Here is a 25,439-nt window from a genome sequence, read left to right as displayed (position 1 = left end):
ATATAAAACATATATATATATAAAAAAATATATATATATGTTTTTTCAGTTCTCTCTCCCTGTTCAAGTGCTTGAGAAACCCTGATTCTAAAATGTGAACTTGAAAACTTCAATTAAGTCTTCGTGGTAATACTGACTAAAAAGTAAAGGAGAGGAATAAGTAGTGAGCTTGCCCAACATCATTTATTAATGTAACTTCTTAAGTATCTTGGAAGGTACTCTAAATGTGAAATAGGAAGTGCAGATGAATCCTGTTATACAGGATATAAGAATGGTGGGGCTCAGTAGCCGAGGGGGATTCAGAGCCACACTGCAGTAATTTGGATATTCTTAGTACCCTTAAAATGGAAAGTGTCTGAAATCTTGATAAACATAAGCATGCTTCCTCAGAACTGCTTTACCATCAAGTGGCTTGGCCCAAACACAGTACTAGATGTACTTCGATATCCATCATAACTTAGGATTAAGTAAGGACCTAATTAACCCTTCTGTCAAAAATGATTAGTGTCATTTTATGAGCACTAATGTATCACTGATTTGTTTTCTAGAAAAATAAGATGCAAAGTATCTAGTGTTATAGTCACACATTGCAAAAAATTTAAAATATTTAATATGGACTCATGGAACCTCTGCTGTGTACTTTCTACATGATTCTTTAATTTTCATGCCTGTGTTATAGCCTTGAAACAATATGCAGTTTTAATATATAAAGGCAAGCAGCTGTTCCCAGATCTGTCTTTTTGAAAGGGGAGTGTACTAATTAAAAATGTAAAAAGGTATAAAACATGATAAAATCATGATAAAATAGAAAATGCCTAAAATATTTTTTTCAGTTGAGTTCTTTATACTGTACCATGTTTCTTTTGTCAATGAGGGATGAAGAAACAAAACTGTTCCAAGAGCAAAATTAGTATAGTACTGCCAGATTTGTAACTTTTTTTTTTTTTTTTTTTTTTTTTTACTTGAGAAACATCACAGTACAGTTTAGCTGTAAGTCCACTTAAAGTTTCAGAGATTATGACAGGGAAACTGGAGAGTGACAAAGAAGCCTCTTACAATCAAATAAAAAACTCAAGAGAATAAAGAGGAACTTGGCAAAAATATAAATGGAGGGTTTTAATACTGTATCAGTCTTCTGTTAATTTTTTACAAATAATTAAAAAATAGACTAATAAAATCTGAATTTGGAAAACACTGATGTTTGTGAAATAATTGTATTATGATGCAAATTTATTTACATTGAAATTCCAGGGATATGGTAGCAATTATCAGCATGTTCTTAAAGAATTCTATCCTGAGAATCTCATTAGATAGTGATGCAAACTACAGTTGTTATCATTCTGAGAACAAAGGGATCTTGAATGAGTAATCAATAGCAACTGGCAGAAAATGAGACATTAATTATGATCCTCTCTAGTGTTTTGTCTAAGGCAAGATTTCATTAAATGCTTTGTGCAACCTGAATAGTTCCAAGTCATTATAAACACTTTGGACAATACATTAATTGAGGGGGAGGGGGATTGTACAGAGAAACAAAGTAAAAGAAAACCTGAGATGTTTCTATTCCTTTCCCCAGGTCAATAAAAACACACCAACCACGGGTATCCAACTGTTATGCTTGTTCTTTTACAAGCCCCAAATCTTATAATCTCAACATGGTCTCTTGAAAATTTAATTATCATTTTCTACACTTAAAAGTGTCAGGCAGGTTTGAGAAGATAATGACAGTCATCCATCAAATGCATGCTGCCAACGCAATCAGCCCAATCTTTAAGAAAAGAAACTACCTATGTACTATTAAATTAGTAAAACACGGTAATCTTAGCAGTTTAGATTTCCCAATCTTTAATCATCAGTAGCAGAGGGAAATTTTACCATCTTAATATTTCATTTTCACTAATTTTTCTCTGAACTTTTTTTCTCAATCCTACACCAGCCAATGAAAAGATATTGAGTAGGGCAGCCCTGGTGGCGCAGCAGTTTGGCGCCGCCTGCAGCCTGGGGTGTGATCCTGGAGATCTGGGATCCAGTCCCACGCCGGGATCCCTGCATGGAGCCTGCTTCTCCCTCTGCCTGTGTCTCTGCCTCTCTCTGTGTGTCTATGAATAAATAAATAAAATCTTAAAAAACAAACAAACAATAAATTGTTCTTGGTCTCTGACACATGAACCTCATCTTTAAAAAGAAAAGATATTAAAAAAAAGAAAAGATATTGAGTAGGGAGGTATGGGATATAGATTAACAAAAGAAGATTTTTTGGGAATAAAAAGAAAAACTATGACAAAAACCATTAAAAACAATTTTAATATATTCAGTATATAAATAATTGCATAATTGCAAATATGCAATGAGAATGACTTTTTTTTAGGTTTTTATAGGTTTCCATAAAGAGAGTCCCTACTTCTAAAATGCTATAAGGGATTTCTTGAAAGCAAACTTTTTCTGAGGTCAGTAGTGAGCATACTCTACACCCATCTTCTTCCTAGTGAGCAGTGTTTCTGCATGTCTTAGGTTAGAAACTTCCTTGATACAGTCCTCTGAAAGTCTTCCTGCAAAGCTACCAGTGTGCCTTTGAACCCTTTCTTTGTAAATAAAAAGAAGCTTGCTATGTGAGGTGCTAACCAACATTCGAAGAACAGGAGTTAAAGAAACGTCATTTCTCTTTTGCTTTTGTGAAAATGGTATTATGTAGTCCTAAGATTTTCAGGAGAGTTCTGATAACTAAAAGCCACTATTTTTACCTTTAATGCTAGCTTTCACATCTTGTAAACTATCCCCTCCTCTTCCCAATTCCTTGCATTTTTAAAAATACAATTAAGAAGAACATAAAACACAATACAGTAGTAGGTACATAGTTGGGTATGCAATGCTTTTTGAACTGACATTCCATACTGGAACATCTTCTAAAAGTTAAGCTTTTTATTTTGGGAATTTTCAAAAACAAACAAAAATTAAAAACAAAACAAAACACCCTGTATAATAAACCTTCCTATACCTTTCATCCAGCCTTTTTTTTTTTTTTAAAGATTTTATTTATTTGAGAGAGTATGCATGAGAGAGAGCAGAAGCACAAGCCCGAGGAAGAGGAGCAGGCTCCCCGCTGAAGAGGGAGCCTAATGCCCAAAGTGGGGCTTGGTCCCAAGACCCTGGGATCATGACCTGAACCTAAGGCAGACCCTTACCAACTGAGCCACCCAGGAACCTTCCTATCATCTAGCTTTAATAACTGTCGGCATTCTGCTGCTCCTGCCTTATTTATTCTATCATCTCTCAGTTCTTGGTATAGCTCCACAACTGACAACAATATCTTATAATCATATAATGACCAGTCTGTTGTCATCTCCTTTTTCTTTTTTCCTGAGATGGTGTCTAATCTCTAGCCTTATTTAATATACATTTTTCCCCCCGAGATACGTTTCCAGAAGAATAAATTGACTTTTAAACAATGTTCCCAAAGAGCACTGAGCACCACCAAAAGTATACTTAGCAAGTTTTATGGAGAGAACAGAAACAATGAAGTTTTTTTCCTGCCAAGTAACCTCTGCATCATCAGACTCTCTCTGGCCTTTTAACAGAAGTAGGAAATTATACTTGCCTACTGCTTGATACTTTAAGATGAGACTTTCCTTCCACAAAATAATTTTACCTATGTCCCAAACTCAGAAGCTCACTCTGCAGGTAGCTGATGCTTCCCTGGTTATATTTTCCTTCCTAGATCACAGAATTCAGATTCATACATTTTTTGAATACCCACGGATTACTAGTACGCACAGCCCACTTTTTGAGTGAATCATCTCTTGGAGAGCTTCAACACTGATCCATAGTCACTTTTATTTATTTTATTTTAATTTTTAAAATATTTTATTTATTTATTCATGAGAGACAGAGAGAGAGAGAGAGAGAGACAGAGAGAGAGACAGAGAGAGAGACAGAGACAGGCAGAGGAAGAAGCAGACTCCATGCAGGGAGCCTGACGTGGGACTTGATTCTGGGACTCCAGGATCATGCCCTGGGCTGAAGGCAGGTGCCAAACCACTGAGCCACTCAGGTATCCCCATAGCCACTTTTATGTCTTTTTTAACATTTCTGACTCCCAACAATCCTCCCATCACCATCAACTAATTTATTGCCAAAAGGATGCTCTGAGTACTGCAAACCACTTGACTTCTGCCAATTTTTAAGTTCAATATTCAACTCTGACATGACCTATTCGTACAGCGCCATCACTCCTTTACTACTTACTGCCGCTTGTTCTTTTGTCTCAAGATATTCAGTATCTTGACCTTTTTATTTTTTTCCAGTCCCAAAGTTTCATCATGGCTTTATTTCCTTCCTTTGAAAATTAGCCTACACAGTCTATTACTTTAACTATCATCTCATCACTGCTTCAATTCTTCTATCCTTAGCCATTTACCAGCTATGAAACATTGGATAAATTCTATAATCTCTGAGGCACAACTCAAGTTCCTTAGTTGTTAAATGGAGAAATAATAACTGCAACAGCAGCAACAACACTTCTGTCATATGCAAGGATCGTATGAAATGTCTGTAAGGTGCTTGGCACAAGGCCTGGCAATAGTAAATGTATGATATATGCTAGCTCTCACGTTTAGGCACATTTTGTTTTACTACCCTTTGCAGATACTGCATGGTTTATAAATTGCAGGTTCGTGGCCACTTCTGGTCAAGCAAGTCCATGGCGCTATTTTTCCAACAGCATTTGCTAACTTTGTGTCTCTGTGTCACATTTTGCTAATTCTCTCAATACTTCAAACTTTTTTATTATTACTATATTTGTTATGATGATTTGTGATCAGTGATCTTTGATGTTATTATTGTAATTGTTTTTGGGCACTATGAATAACTCTATACCCATATAAGATGGTGAATTTATTCAATAAAAGTGTGTGTTTTAACTGCTCCACTGACCAGTTGTTCCCCATCTCTCTTCCTAGCCTTGAGCCTCCTTATTTCCTGAGACACAACAGTGTTCAAATTCGGCCAATTAATAACCCAGCAATGGCCTCTAAATGTTCAGGTGAAAGGAAGAATATAACTCTCACTTCAAATCAAAAGCTAGAAATGATTAAGCTTTTAGTGAGGAGGGCATGTCAAATATGGAGATAGGATAAAAGCTAATCCACTTACACCCGTTATCCAAGCCAACGAATACAAAGGAAAAGTTCTTGAAAGAAATTAAGAATGCTATCCCAGTGAACACATGAATGGTAAGAAAGCCAAACAGTCTGAATTATGGAGAAAGTTTTAGTGATCTGGATATAAGATCAAACTAGTTACAAAATTCCCTTAAGCCAAAGCTGAATCCAGAGCAAGGCCCTACCTCTCCTCAATTCTATGAAGGCCAAGAGAGTTGAGGAAGCTGCAGAAGTATGAAGTTAGAGAAGTCAGCTCATAAAGTTTAAGCAAATAAGCCTTCTCTGTAACATAAAAGTACAAGGTGAAGCAGCAAGTGCTGACATGGAAGCTGTAGAAAGTTATCCAGAAGATTTAGCTAAGATAACAAAGGTAGCTATACTGAACAACAGATTTTCAATGTAAATGAAATAGCCTTCTTTTAGAAGTTGAACCATCTAGGACTTTCATAGCTGGAGAGGAGAAGTCAATGCCTGACTTCTAAGGCTGACTCTCTTGTTAGGGGCTAATGCAGCTGGTGACTTGAAGTTGAAGGCAATGCTCATTGACCATGATGAAAATCCTAGGGCCCTTAAGAATCATGCTAAATACACATGGCTTGTGCTCTCTGTCAATGGAACAAAGCACATCTGTTTATATAGTTTACATGCTGACATAGTTCACTGAATACTTTGAGCCTGTTGTTGAAACCTATTGCTTAGAAAAAAAGAATTCTGTCAAAATATTATTGCTGACAGTGAACCTGGTCATCTAAGAGAGCTGATGGAGAAGTATAATGAGATTAGTGTTGTTTTCATGCCTGCTCACAGAATATCCATTCTGTCGCCCATAGATCAAAGAGTAATTTTGACTTTCAAGTCCTATTATTAAAGAAATACATAAGGCTAGATCTGCCTTAGAGAGCAACTCCTTTGATGGACCTGTGCAAAGTCAGCTGAAAACCTGGAAAGGATTCATCATCTTACAGGCTATTAAGAACATTTGTGATTCATAGGAAGAGGTCAAATCATCAAAATGAACAGGAGTTTGGAAGAAGTTGATTTCAACCCTAATGGATGACTTGTAGGTGTTCAAGACTTCAGTGGAGTAAGTGCAGACATGGTAGAAGGAACAGGGAAATGGAATTAGAGGCTGAAGATGCAAATGAATTACTGCAATCTTATAAAACTTTAACATGAGGAATTGCTTCTAATTGATAAAGAAAGTGGTTTCTTGAGGTAGAATTTACTTCTGGTAAAGATACCGTGAAGATTGTTGACATGACAACAAAGAATTTTTTTTTAAGATTTTATTTATTTATTCATGAGAGACACACACAGAGAGAGGCAGAGACACAGCCAGAGGGAGAAGCAGGCTCCATGCAGGAAGGCTGATGTGGGACTCGATCCCGGGACTCCAGGATCACGCCCTGAGCTGAAGGCAGGTGGTATATCACTGAGCCATCCAGAGATCCCCCGACAACAAAGGATTTATATATAACAATAAAGTTAGTTGAGAGAATTGATTCCAATTCTGAAAGGTCTATGGTGGGTAAAATGTTATCAAACAGGATCGTGTGCTACAGAGAAATTGTTTATGAAAGGAAGAGGCCATCGGTGGAGCAAATTTCATTGTTGTCTTATTTGAAGAAATTGCTACAGCTACCCCAACTTCAGTAACCACCACCCTGATAAGTGAGTGGCTATCAACAGTGAGGCAAGACCCACTACCAGAAAAAATATGACTCAGATGACTTGAAAGCTCAGATGATGGCTAGCATTTTTAAGCAAAGAATGTTTATTTTTTATTGTTTTTAATGATTTAAAGATTTACTTATTTTACAGAGGAGGGTGGGGCAGAGGAGGGCAGAAAGAGTCTCAAGCAGATTCCATGTTGAGCAGAGTCCCGTGTGGGGTTCGATTCTGTGACCCCAAGATCACAACCTGAGTTAAAATCAAGAGTCTGATGTTATCGGCTGTGTCACCCAGGTGCCCAGGAATGAAGTTTTTTTTATAAAGATTTATTTATGTTGGGGATCCCTGGGTGGCGCAGCGGTTTGGCGCCTGCCTTTGGCCCAGGGCGCGATCCTGGAGACCCAGGATCGAATCCCACATCAGGCTCCCGGTGCATGGAGCCTGCTTCTCCCTCTGCCTGTGTCTCTGCCTCTCTCTCTCTCTCTCTCTGTGACTATCATAAATAAATAAAAATTAAAAAAAAAGATTTATTTATGTTAAGAGAGAGAGAACATGTGCTTGAGAGAGAGCACATGCATGAGAGAGAGTGAGGGGAGTGGCAGGGGAAGAGGAGAGACAGAATCTCAAGCAGACTCTCACAGAGCACAGAGCCTAACGTGGGTATCAAACGGACAACCCATGAGATCATGACCAGAGATGAAATCAAGAGTCTGACACTTAACAGACTAAGCTGCACAAGTGTTCCTGTAATAAAATATTTTTAAATTAAGATATGTACATTGGGGCAACCCGGGTGGCTCAGTGGTTTAGTGCCGCCTTTGGCCCAGGGCATTGATCTTGGAGACCCGGGATCAAGTCCCACATCGGGCTCCCTGCATGGAGTCTGCTTCTCCCTCTGCCTTGTATCTGCCTCTCTCTCTGTGTGTGTGTCTCTCATGAATAAATAAATAAAATCTTAAAAAAAAAAAAAAGGTATGTACATAGTTCATTTATTTATTTATTTTAGATCTTATTTATTTATTCATGAGAGACAGAGAGAGAGAGAGACAGAGACACAGGCAGAGGGAGAAGCAGGCTCCATGCACGGAGTCTGACATGGGACTCGATCCCAGGTCTCCAGGATCACACCCTGGGCTGAAGGCAGGCACTAAACCGCTGCGCCATAGTTCTTTTGGGCTATGGCTGCCCCATAGTTCTTTTAGATATAATGCTATTTGTATACTTTAGCGGACTACAATATAGTGTAAACATATACATTGGGAAAGCAAAAAATTCATCTGACTCACTTCATTACACAACTCGCTTTATTGTAGTGTTCTGGAACTGAATCTGCAGTACTTCCAAGGTATATCTGTATTATCACTATTATCATTAACCTATCCAGTCAAACATTTGCTATCTATGCTTCTACATTTAGTCTGCTGAATAAAAGAAAGAAACCCCTGATTCTCTTTTAACGGTCAGAAACACATACCTGTTTAGGAAAAAACTGTTTGGATGGAAAATTATGCATTTTCTGGAGTAGGGTCAGTTCTGTAAAGGCCAGACAGAAAACACTCAAGTTCTGTGAACCATATTGTCTCTTTTGTAACAATTCGATTCCATCTTTGTAGCAAGAAAGAAGCCACAGTTAATATGTAAATGAATGGGAATGACTATGTTCTAATATAAACATTTACCAAAAAAAAGGGGTGGGAATATTTGGCTGATAGCCATAGTTCACTGACTCCTAATCTAGAGCACAACTGTCTAGGTTATCTGACTCTCATTCTATGGGAGCTATTTTACAACTTTATAAGTTGTAGGTAACTAATAGCAATGTAAACTAATTCTTATCTATAGACCTGCAAAACACATTCTTTTCAGTGAAGGGATGAACAACTGCTCTCCACTCTCAATATCTCCTACCACCTTGCTCCAAAGGAAAAAAAACAAACTTTGGTCTACATGTGAACATTAATTTCCATAACTTTTAAAATTTATTTTTATTTTTTAAAAAGATTTATTTACTTGAGAGAGAGAGAGCATGCGTGGGATGAACAACTGCTCTCCACTCTCAATACCTTCTACCATCTTGCTCTAAAGGAAAAAACAAACTTTGGTCTACACTTGAACATTAGTTTCCGTGAGTTTTAAAATTTATTTTTTATTTTTTAAAAGATTTGAGAGAGAGAGAACATGCGTGAAAGAGTGCAAAAGGGGGTGGGTTGGGGAGAGGGGGAAGCAGATTCCCTGCTGAGCAGGGAGCCTGACAAATTTGATCCCAGGACTCTGGTATCAGGACCTGAGAAAAAGGCAGATAGTTAACTGACTGAGCCACCCAGGCACCCCTTAAAATTTATTTTTAAATGTTTGCTATTGAAGTATAAGTTGACATATGATATACTACAGTTAAGGTATACAACATAGTGATTTGACTATTCTATATATTACTCAATGTTCACTATATAAGTATAGTTTTCATTTGTTACTATGTAATGTTATTACAATATTATTGACTGGAAATATTCCCTGTGCTGTACTTTTTATCTCCATGACATTTATTTATTTATTTAATTTTTTAAGATTTATTTATTTATTTAAGAGAGAGAGAGAGAGAGAGGCAGAGACAGAAGCAGGCTCCATGCCGGGAGCCCGATGCGGGACTCAATCCCAGGACTCCAGGATTGTGCACTGGGCCAAAGGCAGGCGCCAAAACCGCTGAGCCACTCAGGGATCCCCCCCATGACATTTATTTTTAACTGAAGTTTGCAATCTTAATTCACCCTTCATCTGTTTTACTCCCCCTCCCACCTCTGGCAACTGCCAGTTTGCTTTCTGTATTTATCTTTCTCTGTTTTTGTTTCCTTTTTAGCAATTTTCATAATTTTGATCTATGATTGTGTTTTTGGATTCTCCTTTGTACTGGTTCTGACATCTTAAAAATTTCTTCACTGATGAGATAAAATCTATAAACACATTCACTTTTTATCTGTAGGAGAGTCATAACTTTATGTATTTTAATATATTTATCTTTTAACATATGCAGTATGCTGTTGTTATAGCCTAATTACTAAGATCTGTCTAAACTATCCCAAAGTCTGCTTTTCATGTATAGTCTAGAGCAATTAGGGTCAATGGCTGTTTGTTGTATTTTCAGCAACTACTTCGTGCCTGACAAACAGAAGATTTCAATGAATACCTTTTGAATGTATTTTGAATCAATGAATAACTGAATGTGTATTCTGGGAATAGTAGCATTTTAGTTTGGTTTGAATGAAATATTTGCTTTGAAGGACAGTGTGAGGTGTTTGAATTTTAAGGATGTTGCTTAAATGCCTAACCAAAAAGTTTGTGTTTTGTCCTCTAAGGGTTTCAGACTGGACATACGACAGGATGAAAGATACAAGTGTTTCTCTTTTCTTTTCTTTTCTTTTCTTTTCTTTCTTTCTTTTCTTTTTTCTTTCTTTCTTTCTTTTCTCTTTCTTTCTTCCTTCCTCTCTCTTTCGTTCTTTCTTTTCCTTTCTTCCTTCCTTCCTTCCTTTCTTCCTTCCTCTCTTTCTTTCTCTTTCTCTTTCCCTTCCTCCCTCCCTCCCTTCCTTCCTCTCTCTTTCTTTTTAAGATTTTACCCATCAATTCATGAGAGTCAGAGAGAGTCAGAGAGAGAGAGAGAGAGAGACAGAGAGAGACAGGCAGAGGGAGAAGCAGGCTCCACGCAGGGAGCCCGACATGGGGCCTGATTCTGCGTCTCCAGGATCACACCTCAGGCCAAAGGTGGCGCTGAACTGCTAAGCCACCGGGGCTGCCCAATAACAGTGTTTCCTAGAAAAGTTAAGTTTTTGTTCCAAATATACAAGAGAATTTATAAACTGGACACAAGGAGACTATTTGGGATGACCTAATTGCTCTGTGGGAGAAAATTAAGGAAGAAGCTACAATATGTGTTCAATATTATAACTTATATTTATATTAGTTATATGTTCTCTTTCCCCAAGATGTATTCCTCTCAGTCAAATCTTACCCATTTTCCAAGATTTTAGGATTGTATATTTCCTTTGCAAAATTTTCTCTGTATCAAAATCACACTAATTTCACTCTCTTCTGAGTTCTAACTCACATCTGTGCCACTTCCTTGAGATTTACTACAGGTTATCTTATGATTTTCATTAATTTTCTCTGTGTGTCCAGAGCTAGTCTCCCCCCATCTAGAATGTAAGCTTCTTGAAGATTGATGCTAAATCTTTTATTCTGTTGCTGGCCCAGATCCTTATATATGGTAAAACAAGCAAATTCTTTTTGATTCCTTCTTTTAATCAAGTTCTACAGTGTGTGAAGCTCTTTGACATTTTTTACCCACTAAGAAGCAGCAGAGAAAAGATGAAGAAGCATTTAAATTTTAAATGTATTTGGTTTGCTTAAAATGGAAGTTGCAACAGATTTTTAAAAATTGGGAATGCAATAATTATTAAGGGCATAATAGTTCTTAGATAATAAGGGATTCTTATTAAAAACAAAATAAAAAACACTAAAAGTGCTAAAATCTGGCCAATGAAATGTTGAAATGCAATGAACACATAATGTTGTGGAATATGGATCTGTGTAAAACTCCCATTATTTGATTAGTTTTGAAATAAAGTAAATCACCTCAAAATACTTCTTAGGGAAGTTATTTTAAATGTATAGAAATTTATAAAAGAACTACCTCAAACCAAATGAAATCTAGAGATGAAACAATTAGGGTTACTGAATAGTTTAAAACACAGTAAACATTGTCTTAATAGCTTGATTTTATGAATAAAAGCAATGATAGGGTTCAGGATATACCACCCCCAAACATGGTACCTGGGCATAATTAAATATTTTAAGATGAGTCTGAAGAACTGCCAGGAGCAGGATGGTCATTCTAACTGCCTCCTCCCCAGCCCTTCTTCACTAAAACAGGCCATAACATGCTTATGTGAGAGGTGCCCTCCCTATGTCAGGAGGAAAGGAACATCCTTATCTCCAAAGACAAAGGGATGTCAAGAGGAATGCTAAGAAATAGGTCTTATTAAATTTTCCCTAATTCACTACAATTACCTCATACTCCTTAATCTATTCATGATTTTAACCATGATTCTGTTCTCTTCATCAAACTTAGCATAAATGTACATAAGTCTGTGTCTTTCAGACTCAAACAATGAAGGAAATGTCTTCATTTCCTTAAGAAGGCTCTCAGAAAAAATTATGTTAAATAAATTTGTATGATTTTCTCCTGTTAATCTGTCTTTGTCAGTTTGCTTTTCAGACCCAGCCAGGAACCTTAAAAGGGTTGAGGAAAACTTTTTTCCTCTATTAGCAGTAAGAATTTCTTATATTCTTATAGATATCTTAGGCTGGTAATTATTCCATAGGCCTCATCCTTTTGGGGGTTCTCTTACCAGCAGACCTGTTCTCACTCATGACTATTTTTCCTTTTTTTTAACACATAATTGATGATTTTTTTTTTAAAGATTTTATTTATTTGTTCATGAGAGACACACAGAGAGAGGCAGAGACACAGGCAGAGGGAGAAGCAGGATCCATGCAGGGAGCCTGATGTGGGACTCCATCCTGGATCTCCAGGATCACGCCCTGGGCTGAAGGCGGCGTTAAACCCATAGGCCACCCGGGCTGCCCCAGCCTGTAAATTCCTACACACACACACACACACACACACACAAATCCTAGTGAGGTTATAATTAGGATTGCATTTATCTACAGATCAATTTGGGAAAAAATGACTTTTAAAAATATTGTCTTCCTATTCATAAAGGTGGTATATTCTCTGATTTGCTAGGGTGACTTTAAGTTTCCATAAGCAATGGTTGTAGTTAGCAGTTTTCGGTGCTGACATTCTACATGTCTTTTGTTAAAACTTATTCCTAAGTATTTCACATTTCTTGGATGTTACTGTAAATGGCATTTCTTTTCATTTCATTTTTTAAAAACTAAGCTGTTATTTACATATAATAAAATGTTCAGATCTTAAGTGGACTACTCAATCAGTTTTGATGAATGCATATCAAGACAGACGTTTCTATTACTTCAGCAATGAGGTCCCTTTATAGAAGAATCCTCCTATTTGCAACCATTGATTCGATTTTTATCAACAAAGGATAGTTTTGCTTATTACAGACATTTATATAAATGGAGTCATACAGTATTTTTTAGATTTGGCCTGTTTTTAACCTAACATTACTGAGGTCATTAGATCATTCCATTTTATTGCTGAACAACATTCAGTGTATGAACATGATATAGGTCATTTATCCATTCTCCTGTTGATGAACATCTGGATTTCCAAGTTTTAGGCTATAGTGAGTAAAACTGTTACAAACATTTTTGAGGAGAAAGTTTTTTGTGAACAATGTTTTCATTTGAATTAAATACCTGAGAGTAAATTGCTGAGTCATGGGGCAGATACATGTTTAACTTTTAAGAAACTGCCAGTTTTCTAAAGTCATTATACCATTTTATAGTTCCGTTAGCAATGTATCATCTTTTTAATTTTAGCTGTTCTGGGTAGTTGTATACTAACATGTCACTCTGGTTTTAATTTTCATGTGCCTAACAGCTAATAATGTAGAACATTTTCCTTTTGTGCAGATTGCCCATTTGTATTTTTTTTTAGGAAAAATTTGTAAAAGTTTTATTTATTTATTCATAAGAGATACACAGAGAGAGAGAGGCAGAGACACAGGCAGAGGGAGAAGCAGGCTCCCCGCAAGGAGCCCAATGTGGGACTCCATCCCAGACCCTGGGATCATGCCCTGAGCCGAAGGCAGATGCTCAACCACTGAGCCACCAGGCGTCCCCTTTTTTAAGAATTAAAAAAAAACTTATTTATTTATGAGAGAGAGGGAAAGAGGAACGGAGGGAGAGGGAGAGAGAATCTGAAGCAGACTTTGCACTGAGGGCAGAGCCCCATGGGGGGCACAATCCTACAATGGCAAGATCATGACCTGAGCCAAAACCAAGCAGAAGCTTAATTGATTGAGCCACCCATGCCCCCTCATTTGTTTATCTTCTTATGTGAAGTGTCATTCAAGCGTTTTGCCTATTCATTCATTTTTTTAAGTAGGCTCCACATCTAGTGTGGAGCTCAATGAAGCACTTAAAGTCATGACCCTGAGATTAAGACCTGAGCTGAAATCAAGAGTCAGATGCTGAACCCACTGAGCTACCCAGGTGCCCTATGTTTTGTCCATTTTAAAAGAACATGGGTTGCTTGGTTATTATTGAGTTGTCAGGGATCATTTTGTCAGATACATGTATTGCAAACACTTCTCCCAATTTGTGGCTTCTCTTTTCATTTTCTTGATAATCACAGATTTTTAATTTTTTAAAAAAAAATCTTATTTATTTGAGTGAGTGACAGTGAGAGAGAGAGACAGACAGACAGACAGGCTCCCCACTGAGCAAAGAGCTGGATGCAGGGCTTGATTCCAGGACCTTAGATCACGACCTGAGCCAAAAGTAAATATTTAACCAACTGAGCCGCCTAGGTGCCCCAATCTTTTGCCTTTTCAAATGAACTTTTATTTTTTGTTTTTAATTTTCCTCCCAATTTTATTTATTTATAAAAGATTATTTATTCATGAGAGACACAGAAGGAGAGAGGCAGAGACACAGGCAGAGGGAGAAGCAGGCTCCATGCAGGGAGCCCGATGTGGTTCAATCCCGGAACTCCATGCCCTGGGCTGAAGGCAGACACGTTTAACCACTGAGCCACCCAGGCGTCCCTCAATTTTTATTTAAATTCTATTTAACACACAGGGCAATACTGGTTTCAGGAATAAAATTCAGTGGTTCATCAATTACATACAACACCCAGTGCTCTTCATACCAAGTGCTCTCCTTAATACCCATCACTCATCTAGTCCATCCCCCAATCTTCCTCCATCACCCCTCAGTTTGTTCTCTATCATTAAGAGTCTCTTATGGTTTGTTTTTCTCTCTCGTTTTTTAGCCCCCTTCCCATGTGTTCATGTTTTCTTTCTTAAATTCCATATGAATGAAATCACACAGTATTTGTCTTTCTCTGACTTATTTCACTTAGCATTATATACTCTAGCTCCATCCATATTGCTGCAAATGGCAAGATTTCATTCTTTTTGATGGCCAAATATTTTTTATATATTAATATATAAAATATAAATACAATAATGTTTTATATACACACACATATACGACCTCATCTTTATCAGTCGATGGACATTTGGGCTCTCTCCATAGTTTGGCTATTGTTGATAATGCTGCTATAAACATTAGGGTGGGTACCCCTTTGAATCTGTATTTTGTATCCTTGGGTATATACCTAGTAATGCATTTGCCAGATCATAGGTTAGTTCTAACTTTTTGAGGAACTTCCATACTGTTCTCCAGAGTGGCTGCACTAGTTTCCACTCACCCAATACTGCAAGAGGGTTCCCCTTTCTTCACATTCTCGCTAACACTTGATGTTTCTTTTGTTAATTTTAGCTATTTGGACAGGTGTGAGGTGGTATCTCATCATTTGTATTTCCCTGATGATGAGTAATATTGAGCATCTTTTCATATACTACTTGTCAGCTAGATGGATGAAATAATTTTATGTAATATCTAAAAAAGGCCTGCTAGAATTCTGACTGGGACTATATTAAATCTATAGTCTAATGGAAAAAATATCTAAATGATACTGAGTCTTCCAATTCATGAACATGGCATTTCTATTTAGTTAGATCCTCTCTGATTTAATGACTCCCAGCAATATTTTCACTGTTGAAGTTTTATAATCTTTTGTTAAGTGTATCTGTCAGTATTTTATGCTTTTTGACGTAACTATAAATAGTCCTTTTTTGTTCATTTTCTAATTCTTCATTGTTGGTGTGTAAGAATACAATTATTTTTTAGATGGACTTTATATCCTGTGACAAAGCAAGAGATTTATTAGTTCTGAAAGTTTTTTTTTCTTTTTTTTAAAAGATTTTATTTATTTATTTGAGAGAGTGAGCGCACAAGCAGGGGGAGAGGGAGAAGCAGACTCCCTGCTGAACAGGGAGCCGGATGTGGGGCTTGATCCCAGGACCCTGGGATCATGACCTGAGCCTAAGGCAGATGCTTAACTGACTGAGCTGCCTAGGCGCCCCTGAAAATTTCCTTGATGATTCCTTTGGACTTCCCACATGCACAAACATGTCATCTACAAATTCACCTTAATTTATTCTTTTCCAAATTTTATCTTTTTGCTTTGCCTTATTACACCAGCACATAAAATTCAAGTGATGAGCATGGAAATTCTTACCTTGTTCCTAATATTAGAGGAGGGAGGAGGAACATTTAGTCTTTCACCATTAAGTATGCTGTTAGTTATAGATCTTTCATGTAGGTCTTTTATCAAACTGAGGAAACTGCTTTCTATGGTTAGTTTGTTGGGAGGTTTTATCATGAATATTTCATTTTTGTTGAATATCTTTTCTACATCTATGGAAATGATCATATTGTTTTTCTCCTTACTTCTGTTAATGTGCTGAACTAAACATTTGAAATGTTCAGCCAAACTTACATGTGTGGTTTTATTGCTCACCTCATAAAATGAGCTGTAAAGTGTTTCCTCCTTCTCTATTTTCTAAAATAGTTTTTATAAGATTGGTGTTTTTTTCCTCTGAGCATTTGAAAGAATTCACCAATGAAATCATGACCCTCAAGCGTTTTATGGTTTTTCTCTCATAAACAATTTTTACTCCCCCTCCCTTATTTTATTTTACTTTAATTCCAATATAGTTAACATACAGTGTTATTTAGTTTCAAGTGTACAATACAGTGATTCAACAATTCCATACATTACCCAGTGCTCATCACTCTGTGGATTTTTGAAGTTAATTTATTTTCACTAATAGATACACAGCTATTCAGACTTTCTTTCACCTTGTCCTTATGGTATTTCTGAAGAAATTTATCTTATCTAAGTTGTCAATTTTTTTTAAAGGATTTTATTTATTTATTCATGAGAGACACAGAGAGAGAGAAAGAGGCAGAGACACAGGCAGAGGGAGAAGCAGGCTCAATGCAGGGAGCCCGATGTGGAACTCGATCCCAGGTTTCCAGGATCAGGCCCTGGGCCGAAGGCGGCGCTAAACCGCTGAGCCACTGGGGCTGCCTCTAAGTTGTCTAATTAATTGAATTAAGTTATTCACAATATTTATTATCTTTTTCATGTATATATGGTTTATAATGTTAACCTCCCTTCTATTGCAGATATTGGTAAATTGTGCTCTTTCCCCTTCCCTCTCCCACTTTGTCTTAATCAGTCTAGCTAAGAGATGTTAACTTTATGGATCCTTTTAAATAGAAATTCTGGTTTTGTTAGTTTTTCTTATTGTAGTATTACATTGATTTCTGCTCTTATTTGTATTATTTGCCTCCTATTTATTTTGTGCTTCATTTTCTAGCTTCTTAGGGTAGAACCTCAGGTTGTATACCACAGATCTATTATTATTATTATTTTTAAATACAAGCATTTAAAGCTATACCTCTCCTCCTAGGCACTGCTGTAGCTACACCAACAAATTTTGTTATACCGTATTTCACTATAATTGAATCAGAAATAGTTTCTAATTCACTTTTAATTTTTTAAAATCACAGATTATTTACCCATGGGTTGTTTAATTTTAAAATATTTAGTGTTTTTCTAAGTATCTTACTGACTTTTAACTTAATTCTCTTCTGGTCAGAGAATATGCTGTATGATTTCAAATCTTTTCAGTTTATTGACACTAGTTTTATGGATTAATTTAGCACATGACTCAATCTTGTTGAATATAACATACACCCTCAAAATCAATGTATATTCTTCATTTGTTGGGAATAGAGTTTTATAAATATCAATGAGGTCAAGGTAGCAGATAATAAATGAACCAAGTTTTTTTGTCTATTTTGTCAGCTGCTAAGAAAGGTATTCAAACAATTATAATTTTATATTTTTTTACTTCTCTCTTTAATTCTATCAATATTTGCTTCATTTATTTTAAAGCTCTGTTATTCGGTACGTACATATTTATCATTATTGTATCTTCCTGAGGTACTGACTCTGATGATTTTATCATTATTAAATTTCTGTATATAGGGAGACTGGCTATAATGGGAAAAGAAGATGGTTAAGAAGCAAATGGTATGGGTAAATTTCCAAATAACTAAGTGCTACCTGAGTTTAAAGTTATTTGTCATTTTCTAAAGCATATAATATCTGAACATTGATGAAATTTAAACCTCTTTGAAAAAACCAAGACCCTGTCTCTTCTGGGTTTGAACACTTGGAGAGAAACTTATGCAAATTACTTGAATACAAACTTGTTTAACAGATATCAGTGAAAAACCGTTGTAATGATAAAAGGATTGATCACATCATGGTGAAGTATTATACCTATAGTTAATAAAGATGATGGTTTCTATGTTCTGTGTTCAATCAATTAAAAAAATTTGATTGCAGAATGATCTATCAATGTTTCCAGTAATATCACTACACCAGTTTCCTTTTAATGGCTTGTCAGTTATGGGATTGCCATGAAAGTAATATGAGACCCACTTAGCAACATATTATTACATCATCTTAACATGAAGCAAGGCCCATCAGGCATTATTAAATTAGACTGAATTTTGTAGAATGTCAGCAGCATTTTATGTACATTAATAGCAGGGTTAATGTTCCTTTGGGGATTATGTTGAAGAAAAATGGTTTCAAAGTGGCATTTGGATATAATTCTGCAGTCACTATTTACATTTCCTTTTATTATCATTGTGTGGTTAAGATTTTTATGATATTTGTGAATACATAACACAAAATGGCAGTCAATATGTTATTTTAGTGTATTGTCTTCTATGACCCATAATAACAAATAAATACTGTTTGGAATACAGGTTTTTCCTTGGATAGGAGTGATACATCTTTAAATCTTGAATATCCTGAGTTTACTATTTAGTATTTAGGCCTCAAATCACCTGGTGCCATCCATTGTAATTTTGTCTCCCAATCACAGCATAGTCAGAGCTAAGTAACAATAATAAACAGCAAGGTCATTGTTCCTTTCACAGTGAGGAATTCTTTTACTTGTTTTAAGTGCCACGCCCTCCTTATCTTCACTGATGCTATTTGTTTTTGCTGCAGTAAAATCTTTCCTCTGTGCTGAATTTTGGGCTTCCTCTTTGGGGCTCATGCCCAAATGAGTTAATTATTAATTATTTACAAATGAGTTCTGTGAGTTCTTAACAAATTTTCCCCTCACTTGAATAGCTTTAAATTTCTTGTATACAGCAATTTTATTATTTTACATTTCATACATTCTTGTAACATTGTTTCTCTTTTCCATAGGCTACCTGATCTTTCCAAAGGGTTATAAACAATTGTTAAACACTGATCTTATAGTTTCTCCCTTTTTTATACTCAGTAGATGTTTATATTTGGCATATAGAAAAGAACTGGGTTTCTCACAGCATAATCCCCAGTCCATGTGAATTAGCCTCACAGCATAATCCCCAGTCCATGTGAATTAGCCTCAACTAGGGCACTTGTTTAAAATATAAATTCCCAGGTCCCTCCTCAACAAATTAAAATGAAATGGTAGTAAGGGCATAGTCTAGGAACTGGAGACTGTTATACTGTAGTTAAAAGCATCAATCATGTGTTTAGTAGGTTTACCACTTGCTAGATGCATGGCCTTGAGCAAATTACTTAATACCTCTGGAGAACATCCATTTCCAATCTGAAAAATGGGTGCTGTTAAAAGGATTTTAATTCAGTAAATGGTAGCGATTGTTATTACAGTGCTATGCATCTAGGTTTAAAATAAATGTTTTCTGATATGAATTGAATCTGGTATTGTACACCTCAAACTACTATAACACTGTATGTTAATTACATTAGAATTAAAATAAATAAAAATCATGAAAAGAAAGGAATTAAATCTGGTATAAACACATACTAATCTTCGGAAATACTGTTAAGATTTGTCTTTCAAAACTAGAAAATTAAATGAATAGAGCTTACCACAGCAATATCTTTGCCAAGAGAGTATAAAAAATATAAGTGGAAACTCATTAATATAAGCATTAACTGATATATTAGGTGCAGTTGTAGTTTCTCTGATATGTTAGATGCAGTTGTAGTTTCTAAGAGCTTACAACCATTTTTCCCTCAAGTTTAGCAACAGTGTTAACATTAGACCAGTGGCTCTCAAATCTTTTTCGTCTCTTAAAAATAGTATTAAGGATTCAAAAGAGCTTCTGTGAAGTTTATCTCAGGAACGCAAGAATGATTTAACAGATCAAAGAAAATCAATGCAAGTTACCATATTATAATACCACTGTTGGGCACTGTTACATATACCACATATGCCACTACTGGGCACTGTTTTAACTCCTCCGCTCTAGCATTTATCCATATGCACTCTTACATGTGTGTTCTCTCTACATACAAACACTTCCCAATCTATGTACAGAGACTGGTGAGAATAAAGGAGAAAAAAATCACTAGAGTCATGAGTTACTGTGATGGGGTTGTGCTAGGGATTTTCTCTCATTTCCCAAAGCCAAGTGAGAACTCTCAGAGATTCAATATGGGACATTTCATGGAACAACAACGATCTTTTCTGATGAGACTGTGAATATAATGACTTGAACGAATAATACAGAAATAAACCCCCCCCAAAACCAAACAGCTTTTGTTTTGTAGGTTATATGCATGGGAAAAAAATGTAAATGTGCATTTTGTAAAATATAGGCTTTCACAAGTATATGCAGTTTAACCTTCAGAGACCTACAAAGTAGGTGGAAGCAAAACTGCTAATTCTACCTTTCAAATGAGGAAGTCAATGTAAAGATAGGATTGACAGTTAAATGACTTTTCTTAGGGACCGTAGATCAGTAACTTGTAAAGACTGGATTTGAACTTAGGTGTTCTGATTCTGAATGGCACAATTACAGGAAATATATTAGATAGAGTAGTACTATTAGAATAAGAGTTAAAATTGGTGCACATGGCCATGTCTAAAATTAGGGCGGACCTCATGAAAGCCATGTAGACAGCAGAAAATAAATTTCATACATGCTGCCTTTCTTTTCTATTCTTTTTTGGCTTGATTCTGTTGGGAATCTACAGGTGAGCTGTGTGTTTAGGATTCTCATTAAAGATAGGGGAAAAAAATAAGCAGAGAAATGGCTGTAAAATTACAACATGCTAAGGAAGAACTGAAACAATGCTTCCGAGTCAAAGAGACTTTTGGAAGCCTAAAGAATTGGTTAGAGTGTAGGAATGAAATGAAAATACTTAGAACATCAGTAAGTTTAACATTATAGGACAGTGAGACACCTGGGTGGCTCAGTGGTTGAGAGTCTGCCTTCAGCTTGGGTCATGGTCCCAGGGTCCCAGGACAGAATTCCACATTGGGAGCCTGCTTCTCCCTCTGCCTATGTCTCTGCCTCTCTGTGTCTCTCATGAATAAATAAATAACATCTTTAAAAAAAAATTACAGGACAGTAAAACTACACAGAGAAATTGTATGTTCTTCATGTAATGTATCAGCAGCTCCACTTTTTTTGAGGAAATATGCAAAAATCATTTCCAGATATGATAAGCACTTTGGAAAGGGGTAGCAAGATAATTGTTACTTTGCTTCCAATTTAGATGGAGGTGAGTTATAAAAATCTTTGATGGTAGAGAAAGTCTGTTGAATTGGGGAAGAGAAACCATTTTAAGCAGAGGAAGAAGAAAATATGTTTAAAATCTTACATTTGGTTACACATTAAAGGCACAAATTATGGTGAAATTGGATAAATTTCTACCTCCTCTATCAAAGTCTTTATGTATGTGTTAAAAATAACCTCACTTTTGTATTTATTAAACTTACTTGACAGCCTGGTAATCCGGTGTCTCTGCTGTACAGGGAAAATGAGCCTCTCTCTGACGTTTTTCCTATAAAACAAAGAAAATAACTATACAAAAATCCTCATTTATTGACAATCAATTCAACTTCTAGACCATTCATAGTAATTACGTTGTGATTTGGAAGTACACAGTATAAATTGGAAACAAGAAGATAAAATCCAATAAATAAAATTAAAAGAAAACTTACTATCATTCCAGTCAGTTTAACAAATTCTAGCTTTTATAGAATAGCATGTGTTTTATTAAATATCCTCCATTGTGAAACAGTGAAAAAATATTCAAGAGAACAAATATCTATATGGCCAACAATATGATCTACCCAGTAGGGAGAATATTGTTTTCCCATATTTGCTTAGACTGAGTATTTCTCCTCTTTCTCCTTTCTCTCTCTCAAAAATTAAAACAATGTAGATATAGTTCAATTCTCACCCTAGACCCCAAGATAACCATTAGCAAAAGGTTAGTATATATGGTTCCCATGTATATTTTGAAAGTTTAATATGTATTCATGTACTCAAACAATACACATTACTGTTTGTGTTTAATACATTTAAACAGATGGGATTATATAGTATCTATCCCTTTTGACACGTGCATTTCCACGCAATATTATGCTTTTGAGATACATGTTGATAATCGACACCTAGTTTATTCCTTTTTACTGCTATAAAATGTCCCATTATACAAATAAAACCACAGCTGATCTATTCTCCTACTGAGAAATAGTTTCTAGTTTGTTATCAGGAAGAATGGCGAAACAAGTATCTTTGCACGTGTTATACATACATAAGACTTTCTCAAGGATAGACACAAAGAAGTGGAGCTGGATTAAAGGGTGCATACTTTCAACTTTATATGTATTGCCTTACTATTCTCTAAAGTCATCATGCCAATTTATATTCCCAGAAATGTGTACAAATTCCTTTTGGGAGTATATCTGCAGTTCAAAAGTTGGATGGTTAAATGTCAGAAATGGAATGAGCCAGTTCTAGAGGGAGAGTAGATGTCCCACAGTGCTGATACTGGCAGCAGTTCTTACTTACTTGCTTTTCAATATACTGTTCAGTAAATTTACAAATATTAAATATAAAGGTTTTAACTAAGCAGTCTCACAAATAAGACATGTTGCTCAAAAAGACTTCTGTAAAGATCACAGTTTGATGTTAATATTAAAGATGGAGACACAAATAAACAATGACAATAGCAGAGCTTAATTCTTTTTCTCCATCCCAAGGTAAAAACAGTAACAATATAATTAAATATGACCAATTATCCAAAATATTTAAAATTACTTTTTTTAAACTTCCCCATAATTATATACTATAAATTGAGGTATTAGCTTGTGATTATATAAAAATGTATAGTTTATTAAATTTTAAAACTCCACACATAGATGGGATGCTCAAAATTATTTGCTGATATAGTGCCACAGTGGCCAAGTGATATAAAATCTTGCTACTCTAAATTTGGCACATACTGACTCCTTAAATATACAAAATAATCCTTGTAATAACAAAGCTAGTTATTAGAAAATACTGTAATAATTCAGGGTATAATTTCAGAACCCATTAGGACATTATAGCACATGTCTTAAAAGCACTTACTGGCTATTAGTGTTGAAGCACAGATTTCAGGTGAGGTAACATCAACACATAAAAATGCAGATTTATGAGAAAAGGTTAATTAATGCGGTCTATTTGCCTCACAGTTTCACTATAAAGCAGTATGTTCTACATAAAGAGCTTTAATTTGCAACATATCCATATGGAATGAAAGGAAAAGACTGTAACTCTCTAAGGATGTATCTTTTACAAGTAAGACTGCGTTTAAGAGTCAAGATGATATATGGGGGCTCTGGGCTCTACTCGTCTACTCTTGGAATCCAACCTCACAAAACCACGAAAAGATGGTACTTTTGCAACGGTGGCACACATTCCCGGGCCTCCTCAAAATGATCAGAAACTGCGCTGAACCAAGAAGATGGCAGAGACTGAAGGGAAATGCCAACTCAGGATGATTGGCCGACAGATTACTGAGGGAAAATAACAGCACATATTTATGGTTTGGAGGTATTACTTTATTAATCAAATAAGCAAATTTATTAAAAATCATTCTCAGTATATCTTTTCTTTTTTTTTAAAGTAGGACCCCAACGTGAGCTTGAACTTCTGACCTTGAGAACAAGACCTGAGCTGAGACCAAGAGTTGGACACTTAACTGACTAAACCACCCAGGCGCCCCAACAGGTCTTCAACTTTAAGAAAATAATGCCTTTAAAAACAAATGATGTCTCAGGTACTTGACAGGATGGAACTGGGAGACTATATTAACATTTTCAACAAATACCAGAGTTAAAAAAAAGATTATATTTGTCTTTCACCATAATATACCATCAATTTATTACTGGTTGAAATACTCAATAGGCCCTCTCTACCTTGCAAATTCTTCCAGAAACATTAAACAACTAATAAAGACTTAAAGCTAAACAACAAGGTCTTTTAATTTTCATTCAAATGTACCAGAGTAAGAAACTTTTATTTTTCAATTGTTCAAGTAGAAAAGGGAACAAAGTAAGAGATCAGTATTAGCTCTGTTTTTAAACCGCTTTCAATACAATTTTAGCTGCAGGAAAGAGTGTGGAGGATACTTGTTATTTAAGAAAAAGTTTTTAAGCCTACTTTCCTGTGCCTATTAAACTTTGTAAACTTATTCCTTTCACAAGGATATTCAAATCAGAGAGAAGGAAAACTAATTTAACATAAGCTAAAAACTTTTATCAGAGTAAAAGTTTCTTCCGAAATGGGAAGTTGATGGTTTGTTTTTAAAATGATACTTAACCTATTCAAACAGATTTTGAAATATAAATACATTTTCATTTCATTTCACCTTTCATTTATTAGGAACTAGTAGTTATTTCTGAGGGACTTAGAAATTTGGTTACTCTTGAAATATAATAATGCATACTCAGTCTGAGATTTAGAGGACATTCATCTTTAATTCTTTCAAAATTACTTTTTTATAGGGATCCCTGGGTGGCGCAGCGGTTTAGCGCCTGTCTTTGGCCGGGCGCGATCCTGGAGACCCGGGATCGAAGCCCACGTCGGGCTCCCGGTGCATGGAGCCTGCTTCTCCCTCTGCCTGTGTCTCTGCCTCTCTCTCTCTCTCTCTCTCTCTGTGTGACTAGCATAAATAAATAAAAATTTAAAAAAAAAAATTACTTTTTTACAAAAACTATTTCCATGAATTAAAATGAATATTTTATCTCAGGTGTCTAAAAAATAACACCTTTAACTATTTATTATGGTTTTCTGCTAAGTATTACATTTATATGTTATATGTAGATAATTTTAATATATTAAAACACAGTTGAGTAACTGTTAGTAACTGAGCAGGTATCTAACTTCTCCCTTGAATGGTAAGTGATTTGGAAATCAGATCAGCTAAAAACCAAGATGTTAGCTTAGAGAGGAGAGGATCTGAAAGGGCAGTCTTGTGCGTTTTAATACTTGCAGTAATATCAGGCTAAGATGGAAGCAAGATTACACTGTCCAGTCTCAGTGAAGAGACTTAGGAATAAAGGAGAAAGTAAAGAGATGCATTATTTTACCTTGTTATGAGAAAGAACTCTCAGAAAACAGAATAAAACCTGTGCAGAAAACGATGATATTCCTGGTATTCTTACTAGTACGGAGATC

At 35.7% G+C, this 25,439-nt stretch overlaps 1 protein-coding gene across 9 annotated transcripts in view; it reads right to left on the bottom strand.

The window, feature by feature from the left end:
* TCF12 (transcription factor 12) overlaps window positions 1-25,439 on the bottom strand; it is a 367,303-nt gene that overhangs the window by 95,113 nt on the left and 246,751 nt on the right. For all 9 annotated transcript variants that reach the window (XM_025472675.3, XM_025472677.3, XM_025472678.3 and 6 more), the window contains one exon: window positions 21,707-21,771. In XM_025472675.3, the coding sequence (XP_025328460.1) occupies window positions 21,707-21,771 (65 nt within the window). The remainder of the gene's footprint in view (window positions 1-21,706; window positions 21,772-25,439) is intronic.

This window comes from Canis lupus, chromosome 30, assembly GCF_003254725.2.
Source record: "Canis lupus dingo isolate Sandy chromosome 30, ASM325472v2, whole genome shotgun sequence".
Lineage (NCBI taxonomy): Eukaryota > Metazoa > Chordata > Mammalia > Carnivora > Canidae > Canis > Canis lupus.
This window is presented reverse-complemented; position numbering and strand designations above follow the sequence as displayed.